Consider the following 16,074-nt stretch of genomic DNA (forward strand, 5'->3'; position numbering starts at 1 on the left):
ATGTGTAAACGGTAAGTAGACTGCATTTATTTATCTACAGACCAATTAAAACCCTCAACAACACAAGCAAACATCCACACACTCATTCATACACTGATGGGAGAGGCTGCAATGCAAGGTTCCCACCTGCTCCTCGCTAATGGTTAGGGGTTCATTGTCTTTCTTTAAGGACACCCCCACCAGAATCTCCTGACTAGACCAGAAGTCCTCTCTACCTCCTGAGCCAAGCCACTTAGATATCCAATGGGAAATGGTCTGTACTGGATTATTTGAAATGAGTAGAATAAACACAAGTGTCCTATTTTAATTAGACTTTCCTTGTTTGTGGTAAATGATTTGCCGGCATCACAAAGACCGTCTTTACCTCTTTCGTTAGCAGCACTTTAGAGCTGTGTTGGCAAAGTGATAGGAATCGCACACAAAACACTTTGTCCAGAGATCAGATCCCGCCCTGCAATTGGCATCTGTTGGAGGGTGGATAATGAGCATACCATGTGTAATCCCTAATGTGTTTACATAGAGCAAAATTAGAGACAGACCCAATACTAGCTTATGTGGCTTCTCAAAGAATCCCTGTGGGCTACTTGAGTGATTTTCTACTTGGAGTTTTTTTCAGTAGGACTGTCTAGTGGGACTCTGCAGTGGATCAATAAGAGTTAGGATGATGAACTGTTTGGGAAATTTCTTTATTTATCAATTTAAAAAAGAAATAAGTAAGCTCCCTAGTGCTTTTCCGTCTAATTGAGTCAGTTTGCTTTGATTAATATCCCTATTCTCCAACATATTGTTTCACATATCGCATCAATGCTTAAATCGTATCTGACATTCTTAGAGATGCACAACCAGTCAAGAGAAAAAGAGGCAATATAGATGTAGGGACAGGCCAACTGCCTCAACCTGCAGCTTTAGGACTTCTAGATCAAATCTGTCATTTTATTCACCAAGAGCAAACAGTTGTTTCAAGCACCGTCAGCATTTAACAGAATGGCCATTATTTATTTGCTGTCTAGCCACAGGATTAATCTCAACATGTGCTCACCTGGAATCTGTCTTTATTTGGCCTGCCAAGCTCACCCCTCCGTGTTTCCTTGGCCGTTTGGCTGGTAATGATACTCAAGGCAGCCTTTATCCAGCAGCCAGGAGAAGGGGTGGAGACACGGCTTAGCAGGCGTCCACAGCAGCAGCGCCTTCATTCCTCACCATCTCTCTTTCGTTTCTTTAGAAATATGTCAGCATCTCCGCGGTGATTAGCAGTCAGAATGTGCTGTGTCTTTGTCCTTGATTTAATGCCAAATCTCCTAAGTAATAATGACTGCACAGGCTCTGTGTCTGATGGAAAAAGCAAAGTGTGGGCCCTCATCCCTCACTGTTATAGTAGCACTGGTTCCCAGCTGGAGCCGTATGAAGTCGCAGTTTGCTTTTGACATTTTATGAATGCTGTTTCTGAAACATGCCAATCTCCTTGATTTAATATGGCGGACTGTTGTTCGTCAAGGCAGGGAGCTTGTATGCGGAGCGTGCCGGTGAGAGGAGACGTGCAGTATGTGTGTACATTCCTTATTGATTTCTCTGTGTTGAATTTCATGTTTGCCTATTTAGGAATAAACATGTGTGAGCGGACAATTTACAGATATATCTACCGAGTTATTGACAAGTAGGAGCCAGGGAGCAATCCTAACGTAAGCTAAGCGTGTCTCAAAATGGAGCACCGATTTATATTTAGACTTTCTGGAACACAAATTGAACGTGAAGACACTAAATTAAGTTATGCCGTTGCCTCTCACATTTTAATGAGTTCAGCTGAGGTAACCACCCAAGTACATAGGTTTCTGCTTCCTGTCTTGTTGCCTGTCTCTTATCGTTCCTATAATGGCACTTTCAGCCTTTGTTAAAATGTAACAGCACCAGAAGCATTTGTAATCAGTGATTACACTCTCTCGGGTCAGGATGGCTCACTTCATTTGAAGTTAGATGTTCCGGAGGACTAATGCAGCTTTGTGAACGCCTTCGTTGCAGTCTGATAACAGAGCGGTGGGAGTCAGAAACTCCATCTACTGAGAACTTTTATTGGTTCCTTTTTTAACAGAGTCCATTCAGCCTCTCTCTAAGGGATGTTGGGGCGTAGGAGTACATTTGGCTCTGTGCTCATACTTGTATTGCAAAGCAGAGATCTCTCCGCTGTAAGAGAACAAAGGGTCTTCTACACTAAGCTTACACGGCTGTGGGCCCCGACCAAAATAAAGAGGAATAAAGTCTCTGTATTTTCTTCTAAATACAGAATCTGCATGGGGACAACTCACGTGTTGTACTGTCCGGGTGCTTCTGAATATTGATGAAGTAGGATGTGACTTGCAGAAATGAACATTTCCTGTTAATCAGGAGCCGAAGAATTGCGGAGGATGGCGTTTAACGGCTTCGTGGAGTGCCGTCTTGCATTAAGGGCTAATAACCTTCCTTAGACTCAGCTCAGCGCCCCTCTATCCTCCCCCCGCCTACATCACCGGCACAGTTGTATTTATTATGTGCAGCAAGGCCACGGTGATGAGACGATCAATATTTCTGGGATGATGAGGGAGAACTCATGCAATCTCTCTCTTTCTGTTCCTCCCTTGGCAGTGCTTCAGCAGGTAGAGAGATCAGAGCCGAGAGGACCTCTGAGATGCTGTTGGAGGGGAGACTGATGAAGTCCTCTGTGCTGTGTGTCCTCTAAACACACACACTCCATCACACTGTCCTATGTCCTTGCTACGTCCTGATTAAAAATGTTGACCTGATGTATTTTATTTCAACAAGAATTAGTGTTATCGCACTTATTCTGCTGCTGTGTTTGCAGATCTAAACATATCTGGCCTCAGTCGTACTGGAAATTGAAAATCTTGTATCCATGGTGAATAATAAGGTGCCCTTTTGGAAACTTTTCTTTGGAAGACATATTTCTCTGTTAAGGGAATCGGTGTGGATTATAAATTGTATTAATTTCAATTCAAGTTGAACATTATTTTAAGAGGACATTTAGACAAAGGTCATGCAACACCTTCTTCCGTGTAATTTTTTTACTAATTCGCCTAAAGTCTTTCCCAGCATTTTCTCTCTCTTCGATGTCTAACTATTTTCTATTATTATATCCATAGGTAGTTGTTATTAGTTGTAGTTTCTGAGAAATCATGTTTTCCACATAATTTCCTTCAGACGACAGGTCTCAAAACTACAATACTGGGCAGCGGTTGCCATGGCGAAGAGCCCAGTCACAATCACAAGTTCAATACTATGCTATACCTGTGAATAGAAACCAGCAGAAGAGCAATTTTAACCTCCAACCCCAGAGCCCCCACCTCCTTGAAAAAAAAAAAGGTATTACCTAATTTCAGTCAGACAACTCTCGTGTTTCTTTAACATGTTTATTAGAAGCACTATATAGTTGAGTTTGGCGTCTAGGCTCGGGCCTCATCACTCCACAGATATACATAGCACGATGAGTGATGATTAAATAACTAACCCCGCCGAGCCTAAAGGTGGAAGCTGGGGTGGAAGCTGGTGGTGGGGCAGGAAAGCAGCAGCGACGTGGAAGTAGCTGCAGCAAGCAAAGCATAGAGAAATATCTGGCAGGTTAAATAGAGCGGCATATCAAGGAGACTCTGTTTGGTTGGTTGTAGAGTGTCAAGGGGCGTTATGTATGAACGCAGCATAAGTGCTCGAGTCGACTGCTTGAACTAGCTCGCAGGCTTCGCCCCATTCATGTTTTCAATTCAATTCAAGGCTTTATTGTCATTTGCACATTAGCTACAGTGTAGATATGGCAATGAAAAACTTAGGTCACAGGCTCCTCCAACAGAGCGACATGTTTTACACTTGTACCTGTGCATGCAGGCATTCTGAAATGTACCCGCGGTATTCTGTCAGGAGATGCAGCAAATATTAGAAGAGCTGTGGGTAAAGAACAGGTTGTTAGCCGCTAGGCGTATTTATGCAGTCAAAAATGCCTTAAATTTAAACCAACAGTCGGGATTAACCCCATGCATTCGCCCCTCCCCCTCCAGGTAGGCCCATTCGGGCCCCCCTGTCATCGGTTTTCTAAACCCCGTAAACTTCCTCTTCACCCCCTGTTAGTCGAATCACTAACGTAATATAATCTAGTGAACTGATGTTTGTTGCTCGAATTCACCTCGGTAGCCATAATTAACATCTCTCCAAGTTTGAATGTATCCAGGGATGTACTCAAGACCTTTTATCTAAGAACCAGATATTTCCTAAGGATGTTCTTAATTTTATTTATTGATCATTTAAGCTGGAGCATTTCATGCTGATCCGCGCTATAGAAGAGCTCTAAATGTGAGTAAAGTGATATTAGCTGTGGGAGAAATTCCAGCACCAGGGGCGCCTGAAAAAGCTTCTCTCACTTTGCAACTCTTTAATGTTCAGTTTTAGTTGGAACTGTTTCGGAAAGGTGTTTATTCAACTTAATAGTAATTTTGTAGGCTGTAGTTTGCGGGGCTATTTCATTTTATAGCATTATACTGAAAGGTGTTTCCAATATTTTGTCTCTGATATACTGTAAATAGGTTTTATTGATGGAAGTGGAGTGAATATAAATGGGATGGAATACATGTTATAAAAAGCTCTGTATAAGGCGATACAATTAAACAGCACATCATAATACAGCCTTTTAAATGACCATAACATTTGATGAACACTTTTATAGAATAGTTTTTTAACAAAAATTGAATCGTATAACTTATGTATGTGGACGTTTTTGTTATGTAATGTAATTAAATGGTTAATATATGTTTTTGCAGGTGTTATTTGTTGAGCGGTTTGTGCTCTGATAAAGGTCCACCTAGGTTCAAGTCTTTCACTGTAGCTGAGCCCATAAATGCTGTGGTATGTACTGTAGCACTGGTCGATACTTTACACTTGTCTTTTATGAAAAATAAACAGGAGAGAATAACTTTCAACAATATAGTTCATATAGTCTTTGAAAAGGATATGGCAGAGTCGTCTGCTAGGTTTTCAGCTCCTGCTAGAAAGGAAGCCGTTGAGCAGTGAGGGACTTTGTTAGCTTGACTCTTCTACATGTTGACACCTTTGCAAGCCCTTAGCCCCCAGCAATGCATGCCTTTTAGTCCCCAGATTGGATATGGATGGCTTTTCATGTATTATCACTTAGCAGGTGCTCACTGCACCAGAGCCGAATTGTCCACCACACACATGCAAGTGGTGTGTTCTCTGAGAGTGGGTTTACCTGACATGTTTACAAAATGTACTGTACCGGTGGACTTTCACATCTTCCACAGGCAGGCTCTCCATAGATCCATGTCTGCCGCAAATAGGGAAAGCTGCCTAGCGATAACAGCACCTCCAGGAACGTCAGGATTGCTTTCTCTCAGTGGTTAGTGGCCTTCCAACGGCTTGTGATACATTATAAATCATTTACAGTCATTTTGGAATGCAATATCCTCCTCTAAATGCTGGCTTTTCTTCTCCATTGTTATTAGAATGAATACTGCAGTAGGCGCACAAGGCTGAGGGGGACCCTTTAGCCACAGAAATTGAAAATTGATCAGACAGTGTGGGAAGGTGTTGTCCCTGGTTCATCATGGGACTCTTTATTAGCATTTTAAGCACTCTCATTGGAGTTAGCTGTGCAGCCTGTAGCCTCATCCTCCTCTGGTTCTTCTCCTGTTCATCCCAAAAAGAGATCTCTTGTAACTGCAAACAGGGAAGATTACATTTAAATTTTATCTTGTTCATATCTCTACCGAAGGGAGGTGTAGGGAAAAGACTGCATGACATTAAGCCGGGCATGACATTTTTATCATGCTATTATGTTTCTGTGTATGACTCCTGCTCTTGGATTTTAGTTATGTTTTCCTAGTAAATGAAACTAATCTTGAAGTAAATGTTCACAAGTTCCTTGTTGTCTGTTGTCCATACATTTTTTACATTTTTAGGCTTTGCAGGCTAGAATCAGTGTTTACTTTCAGACAGGCCTTTAAAATGTCTCACCACTCAGTTTTTTTGGTTGCAAAATCCCTTCTTTTTTTTACTATTACTTATTGTACTGCATCTAAACAGAGGAACACTGTTTGGTAAAAGTTAAACTCAAAAGGATGTAACTCTGGATGATACCCACTTCATATCAGCTTCACATAAGCTTTTCAATTAATTTATCTGCTATTTCCCCCCCTATCACTTCCATTGTAAGCATTATGAGAGATGGTATTTTAAAGCTTAGCATAAACAGTAGGAATGATAACATCAATCAAAACCTCTTTTAGTGTTCTTACGGACATCTGGCATTTTTTTTAAGCCAGATGTGAAGAAAAATTGTCCATCTATCCGTACATTTTGGCCTTTGAGTAAAAAATAATTACCCACTGATAGTTGATGCCTTTCAAATTGTACTTGTCCTAGTGGAATTATTACGCACATCTTGAGAAGTTGCCCAGCAGTTAATTGCAATATCAAGCTAAAGGCAGGTTCTTGAATTTGTGGATTGATGATAACAGAAAGAGCTCTGTCATGTTTATGTGAGCTGTTTTATGTCATGCCAGAAAGGGACTCCACAAGTCAATCTAAATGAGTGGATAAAATGGGATTGAACCGGTGGGCTGTCAGGGAGATGTCATTAATTGTCTTGTCCTCTTCTCTTGCAGCACAGGATAGAAGATAGGAGAGAACGGTGAATGAGGACTTCCGTGCGGAGAGGCACCTGTGACCGTTTCTCCTCGTCTGTAAGTCGGCGGGCTCCAGTATCGCAGCTGATGACTGTCCCTCAGGTGGCTGGACTGCAGGGCTGAGCGGGACGTTTTTTTTTCGCTGAGGGGGGTGCCCCGGCTTGTATGTTGGTCACTTGCAGTTGCACTCGCTCACAAGGACCATGTGGTTCTCTCCAAGGAGAAGTCGTCTCCCCTCGCAGAACTGGCACAGTGCCCACGGTTGCACCAATGTGTCCTTGTGGGTGTTGAGCTTTTGTTGGTGTTTTGTGGCTGTGAGAGGTCAGAACTACCACCCAACTGTAAACACGCAGTATGGGAAACTCAGAGGGGTAAGGGTGCCCCTGCCCAGTGAGATTCTGGGGCCCGTGGACCAGTATCTGGGGGTCCCATACGCCGCGTCCCCAGTGGGAGAAAAGCGCTTCATGCCCCCGGAGCCCCCTTCCTCCTGGTCAGGGATCAAGAACGCCACTCACTTTGCTCCAGTCTGCCCACAAAATATTCACAACGCTGTGCCAGAGATCATGATGCCTGTATGGTTCACCTTCAACCTGGATATAGTCACGACTTACATACAGGATCAACACGAAGATTGTCTTTATCTCAACATCTATGTTCCAACTGAGGATGGTGAGTGCGTGGAGTAAACAGAGCCCAACTTTTCCTCCTACTCTTCTGTCTCTGCCTCCTTCTCGCTCTGTCTTTCTTCTTTAATTTTGTGTCACCTCTGTGTTTTGCGCTGAGCATGACCTGTTGTCTGGCGCATGCCGTGTCCGTGTCCATCATCTCAACCTCCCATCTTGACTTGGTCATTTATTTAGTCTTTTCATCAACTCTCCCCTTCCATGCCACTGTTAGAGGTTCCTCTTTTGATGACTTAATGACTTATTAATATGACTGAATAAAAAAAAGAAAGAAATCTAATCATACAAGGAACAGATTGGAAATACTTGGTGCACCTTCCTACCCTCACTGTCTTGACTGTTCTGGGGATCTTAGCCATTAGTAATTTGTAGCCTGCCTCATAAGTGAATGATCTACTACTGTAGGGTTGGTGAAATATTCTGTCTGGTACACGAGAGGCCTGTGGCATCAGCCTGACCTATGTAAGACCCTTTACTCTCCTTGCTTTATCCAGTTTGTCCTTCCACAAACCTCAAAGCAGGTTTTGTGCAAAAGGCAAACATAGATTGGGCTCCACCTTGACTAAGATTTCTAGATATTGACTCTTTTTAATGGCCCCCATTATTTTGCCACTTTAAGGAGACACACACAGGAAGAAAATGGGCTTGAAATGTTAAGTGCTCTGAGAATCAAATGGGCAATGTCAAATAACACTTTCACTTATCAGATTACAATGCAAACTGAAAAACGTTGGAAATCTAGCCCCTCTGCCTGCTGTGTGGCTGTAATGGGTCTTAAATAGAAGTGCATGTGAATATGGGCTTCCTGTGTCCCAGGATGCAGCAAATTCATTCTACCATTTTGGAATATTTCTGCAGCAACACCCCAGTTACTTTCTCAACAGGTCCTCTGTTTTTCTTGTTGTTAATGATGACTGGGATGGGGGAGGGAAGAGGGTGAAGGTGGGGGGTCTGACTCAGTCTGAGTTGTTGCATGTCACATGCAATCTTTTCCAGAGTTCTCTGTTATTTTGTAGTTTTTCCATTCATTTTACAGTCAAAAGAATATCCAAGGAATGTGCCAGGAAACCCAACAAGAAAATGTGTAGAAAAGGAGGTATGTAAAAAAAAAAAAAGCCAACACGGAACGAAAGAAAGGAATTGAAAGAGTGAAAAGGGGAGGAGTGATGGGTGCATCCTTCCAAAACTGCCAATATCACCACCTATCAACTCCCAAATCAAAGTGCTAATTGAGATGAACGTGGGACTCGTGACTCAGATCAACCTTGACATGAGTGTAAGAGATAAGTGAAAGTGTTGCGTGTGTGTGTGTGTGTGTGTGTGTGTGTGTGTGTGTGTGTGTGTGTGTGTGTGTGTGTGTGCGTGTGTGCGTGCGTGTGTGTGTGCACGCTGAATTGTGGTTTTACTACCAGAGTGTGTGAGGCAATGAACATGCCAGCCCCTAAATAAATAATGACGCTTTGTCAAGCAGTAGATCATGATGTCTAAGAATAACATGTATTTTATTTATTTTACATGATTGTATGGCTTTTTCATGTTCAGAGTGGAATACTGTTTAAATCCAACGGTTGATTAAATCAGAAGCATGAGTGCCGCTTTGAAATACTACAAGATAAACCTCGACTTGGTATGCAAAGAACTTAAGTAATGTTTCAGACTGCTCTGACAGCACTTAAGGACACCAGCTTATTGGAAGTATTTGTCAAACATGACACCTGAAAGCGTCAGAGCCTCAGCCGTTGATTACATTTCCACTAAAATCTGGAGGGCCACCTCTGTCTTACATTTATGATTCACAATTGTTCTAATAGGGGGTTGGTGGGGTATTTTATTGGCATGACAGCTTTCATCCATCCATGTGGCAAATACTGAAACACACAGTCATGGAGAGACACAGCCCAATTTCATTAGCTACAGCTAAAGTCTCTGTTGATAACAACAGAGGGATCAATCTCTAAGCCTGCCTTAAGGCACTAGGAGACCTTACAAGTTGCCTGAAGACTGTGATCCTGAGCATACCTCGCTCCACAGCAAAGATTCAGTTTCAGCTGAGACCTCGGCTGTTGATTTCCATGGAGGCAGGAAGCAGCTATTGGCCTGACTCGGTGCTCTCGTACATTCTGCTTTGGTAAACCAATTTAGTTAGAGACAGACTGGCCCTCCAGGCACTTCTGCTTCTGAATTAGTCCCAGTTGTGGAATATACACAGAAATATCTCTTTAATATTCCCCTTCCACGTGGAATTTTTCAATTATCTTCCCCATGTCTGGTAATGAGAAAATGTTTTATCATAAGTTTCATATGTTGGTTTTGTGACACATTATTGTGAAGAAAAATGATTGCTGCATCATTCTTAATGCACAAACACAAAGGTTGTAATTTTCAGTCTGGCTGGAAACTCTCTTTATTTCAATTGCACCGCTTTTTAAACTGCTTTCTACTAATCTTGGCTTATGTTGAATTAGCGGTGCAAATGAAGCATCATTTATCCTTCCTAGGCAATGTAGCAAGCAAGCTCTGAAGCATACTTTCTTGTTTTTGTTAAATGTTTCCAACGAGGAAGTTAAAGTCATGTTTGACAAATTTAAAGGGAATTGGGAAACACTTTAATGGTTGATCACTCCCCCCATTAAATATTTTAATTAGCGCCATTTCAACAGTTAGATATCTTCCATAAAATTGGTATTAATAAAATGGGTATATATTTTCTATTTAAAGTTTTGCGATGCTTTCAATAGAGACCTGTTAACTGGAGTAGAGTCATACACACCGTGCATATTCAGTACTAATAACACCTCCACTACCAATTGTACAATCTGTATCTCTATGAATGTGGTTCCTCTGGAGGAAAGGGGGATTAACTTACACAAAAAAGTATGATATTTGAATTCTGATTAAATGGTTGTGTTATTGTTGCCAAGCAACAGTATGCAGTAGTGACTGTAGCGGAGGAAATGGCTATCTTACCTAGCGTGAAGCAACTTTGTAGCAATAGTGATTATTTTATGCAAGCAACAACCTCCGGGTCTAAAAAGAGAAGCCAATAAAGAAGTACCTTAAACCTGCATTCTCTCTATTATCCAGTAGTCTAAAAGAAGTTGAAAGATAGAACATTGAGAAACATCCTTTAGGGCGTGGCTACCTTGTCATCTATAATCATTAATCATTACATTATTTCAGTCTGTATTTAGTTTATTTAAGTTTATTTTGAGATTTTTGTTGCAGTTTATTTGAACCTTTAAAACCGTAATCCGAAAACCCATTGGTGATGCCATTATCACTTCGTCCACCTATTACATACAAGACAGGAGGCTAGTATGTTACCATTTGAACAGTCTGGAGCTTGTGTACATCCAGATCACCCTTTGATGAATTAGAGGAATGGCTGTAAGAATACACTTGAACAAAATCTTGTTTTACAAGAGTTTGAGAGTTATTAAGGAAGTCTGCTTTTCAGATCCTGTGCTATTAGCATCCTACTGGGTATTGTGCAGGGAAACCACTTATTGTGCTGTTATCAAATATGTAGCTCATGTTCCTTCATTAAACAGGGGGAAAGCCCTTAAACTGCACAGTCGTGCCCTGACAAATAATCAGAGAGACTCATTAAAAAAATAATGGAAGGCTCTATAGTAGATGTTCCTATATTCAGTATTGTTTGTTCAGAGCTTGGATTGTTGTGCAGCTAATTTTGGCTGTGCAAAATCAACAGCCCACTGTTCAGAAACCAATTGATGTTTACACCAACTAAAAGGCAATTTAGAGAATGGCTGTCCTTTCTTTAGCTAGACTAGCGCAGCACTGCGTGTCCAAGATGTCTGAGCAGGTAGTCTAATTTGCAAGATCAGCATCGCAGCCCACTGCTCTCTCTGAAGTCGCACACAGGTTACATACTGTAGCAGCAGACATGTAAGCCTTGGTTATATCACTCAGTCATTTTCTCTTCTCTCGGTCGGAGGGAATGGAGTGAAGAGAGGGGTAATGATGTGCGGGACACAGCTAAGCACTATTCAGCCTCAGAGTGCTGGATTGGCTCGAGATGGGTCAATTTTGTGAGGACAAAGCCTCATGAGGTCAATCGCTTCTTTAAAAGAGGTTTACATTGTAAAACTGATTGTCAAACTGTAAAAAGAGATCTATAAATTCACATCCTTCTGATGAGATCCTCATTGAGGCGTTTGGCAGGTTATAAGGAGCACTCACTGTGCTGCTGCCTGTTTATACAATACGAGCATTATTTTCTACGGGGTTTTAAAACATCCCGCTTGTAAATAATGTCCTTAGGGTCCTTCACACTGCTCTCGCTGTATATCACAGTTCTGAGATATATCTGAGATCAACCGTCCTGACTCCTAAATGCATGCCTCATCATGATTCTATTTGAGATAAGTGCGGCGAAATCTGTTGTACGCTTTGGCTTGATTTGGACCACTTAACTATCATTCTTATGCAGTCCTCACAGGCAGCAGGCTGCCATGTGTTATAGAACCAGTGCCAGTACTGAGCAGCCCTATCAGTTGCCAAACCTGTAGATTAAGTACCCGAACAGAAACACTAGACCATTTTTTCCTCTTACCAGGATGACCTCCAGATGCTAGAGCGCTATGAAAGCTGGAAGAAGAGCCCTGATCCTGGTTAGACTGCGTCTAGGCCATGGCTCTCAGTTACACACCATGGTAATCCCGTTCGTTGGCCAACTCACCCCTGCCTCGGGGAAGAAGGGGGTGCTGCCGAGAAAATCTGTACGCCAAGCAGACAGCACAAAAACGTTCCAAGAAAAAAAGAACAAATATTGGCTTGTGCGATTTGAAAAACAGATCAGATGTCCGCTTCCATAATCTTCTGTGACCATCTATATGGCACAGTTTGTGACCCCAGTGAGTGTAGGCTTTACCCAGCCAGCAGCAGATACAGTCACACACTGACTTGAGATGCAAGACGCGACCTAATCAGGAAGTGCCTATTCAGAAGCCTTCTGCTGCTGAGCTGTCCAGCTTCCACAGTCAACCCAGGGCTAAATATCTCTGTTCTGTTCGTTGTTTATCCCAAAACAAATAGGGATTGAGGACACAGCCTGTGGAAGCTGCGTTAAAGGAGAAAACACAATTGATGTTGTACTTCCGGTATCCTTATTAGCTTTATTAGACGTGTACTCTTGAACTTGAATGTATCCTTTAACTGGATTTAATCATTCACCAAATGTTTTCCGTGCATTTCCTTCCTCACAATACTTTTGTAAAGATACAGCACAAATCAGGTTTGAATGCTAACAGTTCTCTTCTTTACTGCCTTTGGGGATGTTTTGACACATTTCTTGGTGTGTTACTGCCTCCAATGTGTTAAAGGCTAAATACCTGCATTGTTCTGGCTTTCAAAGGCTTTGAATGAATCTGAAATCAGTAATTATGCATATTCAACTGTGGTGCAGCAGTTACTTTATTGACTGCTGTGTCTTACAGAAGATTAAGAAGCCTGAAGCCTGGTGAGTCTTGATAGTTTTTCTAAGATATTTGTGCAGCATAGTCTTTTTTTCCTAATAAGGGGAACAAATGGTTCATTAAGGATCCGCTGCCGAGGTAAGAGACCCCAGTGTGTTAGGCTGCCACCATACTCAGAAGCCTGCGGTCTGTGTTAAACATGTCTCTTTCCATTATGGAGCTTTGGACAGGCAGAAAGACAACTTGGCTGCCTTTTATTTGTTTGTTTTTTTATTTTGGGAACAGCTGAAGCACAGTGTGAGTTTTGGCTGTCCTTTACTGCAGGATTACAGACTCCTTAACCTTTTAGCTGCATTCTCCATCATTCTCTCTTATGTGTCCCTCCCAAGCTGTTCCTTAACCTCTACACTGGGAGAATGACTGAGAGAGATGGAGAGAGACAGACGGAAAGAGAGACACAGAGCAGGAAGACGGGAGGAGAGAGTGATCCGGGCCCTCTGAAAGAGAAAAATGGCCACCTGAGGATTAGAGGCTGAATATAACTGCTCCAAATTGTCAAGGCTGCAACATTTCACATTTCACTAAGTCCCTTTCCACATTCTGACCTTTCTGATATTTAACTCTAAGGCCCATCTATTGTCAGCGAACCTTTTTCCAGCAAAGGAAAGGCAGTTAACATTCAGCCCTTCTGCGATGTATTGAGTGAATTTTGGATTCAGTGAAAAAGTCTCTAGAGCCTGAAAGCAGTCTATTTCTGTGTGTGCGTGTGTGTGCACATGCTTGGGGTTATTCATGTAAAAATACAATCAACTAGCATATAGGGCTGCTCAATTAATCGGATTTTAATCGCAATTACGATTATGGCTTGCAACGATTACGAAAACAACGTAATCGAAATAAAACGATTATTTTTTTATTATGAATATACTTAAAGTTCAGGGTAATTAAATGTTAAAAACATACTGTTCAAAATTGTTTTCCAATAAATTGATGTTTTCAAAGTAAATGGATAATCGTTTTTAATAATCGTGATTGACCCAAATAATCGAGATTATGATTTTTGCCATCATCGAGCAGCCCTACTAGCATACTATCTTTTGTTTGCAATTCCAACCTGCTGAATTGTTACATTTACGTAACAAATCAGCCCGTCAAAGGGGTTTTCTTTGAACCTGATTTGATAAATGCGACAGGTTTCTATTTTGCTTGTCAAGAAAGATGAATAAAAGCTGTTATTGTAGATCCAACCTGTTTTCAAAAGATGCAAATGTTGACTCCTGGAGGCCGGCTACGCAAAGAAACTCATCAATCCATTGTCGTTTAATTTAAACGTGTCACTCTTTCGCTGTGGCATCGCTTTATCAGATTCAAGGTCAAATATAGGCTCCCATGCTGAGTCACTGAGGATGTCACATGTTTGAAGCGCCTGTTATAGATCCAGCGTCTGACACACACAGTTTCACAGAGAACAAGATTCAAAGTGACAGAGCTTCCCTGTCGACACCTGCCATCTAATCTTTGCCTGTCTGAAGTGCGATCACTCAATAGCATCACTGTTTCACCATCTCAACTGCACCACAATAACCTTAATCACTAACAAGCCATACAAAAGGCTGTTTCAGCAGGTGAAGCATGTTTATCTGCCGGGCTGCTGACTGTTATTTGGCTAAAACGTTTTTGAAGCCCGTATGAGAGAGGCTTGACATCTGATAGCTTAATGGCAGTCACTTCATAACGCAAGGATGCATCTGACTGACCTGGTGCTGTCGTAAACTGTTCTGTGGCATTTTTAGACATCAGCACTTTCTAGAACAATGCAGTCTCCTTCACTTCAATGAGATCCCCCTAAACAGAGGGCTTCAGAAGTATATGTTGGGATTGAAAAACGACCTAAATTTTTGCTGCAACATTCAAATACAACAAACCAACATTAGAGTAATGTGAAAGCTAGATTTCTGCTGGGGAATTGTTGCACCAAGAGATGAAACAATCCAGAATTTTTAAATCCAGTCCTGTATTTGAAACCACTCACTTTAAGCTATTTTAACCAAAGTTGCTTTTTAATTGAAGTATTGAAGTTGATGTGCCACAACAAGGACCAATTTGTCTTCAATCCATGTGATGGATTTCTACCTTTTCTCGCTTGCTTGCTATTAATTCAAGGGAACAAATGCAAACTAAGTATTTTAGATTGTATGTTTTTAATAGATTATACATTTTGATTACATTAGTTCATGACTGAGGAGAAAGTTGCCTGCCACACCTGGCAAGCCATTCACCTTACCCTCTCTTATGGCTTAGTTAAATCCCAACCTTCAAACAACTTGCTGATGCAACATCAATAAGTTGCCTTAGTCATGTGGTGGTTTGCTTGTCTAAAGCTGATATAGCAGCCCATACAGATTGCATTATTCATCACGCACAATTGTTAGACTGAACAAGGTCAATGCACTGACTGTGGAATCAACAAATTTAAAAGGCTTCTCCACTTTAAGAGCTTGAATGTACTCGGTAAATGTCACGACACTCAGCCTGTTACATTATGCAATATATTGCATCTATCAATTAACAATGGATGAGGTGTTCAAACACGCCGGTGCATTCATTCAAATAAAAGCTATTTAACTAGAGCCTATGCCCAAGAGGGTTTTATCACGTCCTACTCCACCCAACTGACTGGCTTGCCAACATGAAGACTCTTAGAGACTTTTAGGGAAATATTAAATGTAGCGGTTGTCATTATGATCCTTTGCGGAGGGCTTCATGTGACTAGCAATCCAGAAAAAAGAAAAAAAAATCCCAGAATGTTCATATTTGTAGATCATGAATACTCACAGCAAATGCAATGATACACAGGCTATTAGTTGTCTTGAAGAATAAGGTTTATAATCTAGCCTTAGGGTAGAGAAAGAGTGAAGTGTACATAGACCAGGGTTATCCCCTAGGAAATTATTTATCCATGGAAGCAGCTGGATGTATCTTGATCTCATGATCAATGCGCTCAGTAGATGACGTAAAAGAAAAGCCACATGATGTTAGATGAGGTGTTTGTTTCCACACTCTGGGAAACGCTAAGAATCTTAAGAAAATCATGATTGCTTTAAGAAAATTCCATGACAGTCAGGCCATTTCGTTTTGATATTAATTTGTATTCATAGAGGCCTAGTGATTGCACCAGAGGAACAGTCCAAGGTCACTGAAACATTAAGATTAACTGTGTCAAGTATGGCTCGGGAGGAAAATCCGATCTGACTGTGTTGCTACATAAAAGGTCAGGGT

General features: G+C 41.5%; 1 protein-coding gene across 2 annotated transcripts in view; it reads left to right on the forward strand.

The window, feature by feature from the left end:
• The window catches only part of nlgn3a (neuroligin 3a), a 121,840-nt gene that overhangs the window by 16,422 nt on the left and 89,344 nt on the right, over positions 1–16,074 (forward strand). The window contains exons 2-3 of one of the 2 annotated variants that reach the window (XM_079669042.1): positions 6,654–7,343; positions 8,394–8,453. In XM_079669042.1, coding sequence (XP_079525168.1) covers positions 6,878–7,343; positions 8,394–8,453 — 526 coding nt within the window. In that variant the 5' untranslated portion in view covers positions 6,654–6,877. The remainder of the gene's footprint in view (positions 1–6,653; positions 7,344–8,393; positions 8,454–16,074) is intronic. The other variant, XM_079669043.1, reaches the window with a different exon arrangement.

The sequence above is a fragment of the Notothenia rossii genome, assembly GCF_949606895.1.
Source record: "Notothenia rossii genome assembly, chromosome: 3".
Taxonomy (NCBI): Eukaryota; Metazoa; Chordata; class Actinopteri; order Perciformes; family Nototheniidae; genus Notothenia; species Notothenia rossii.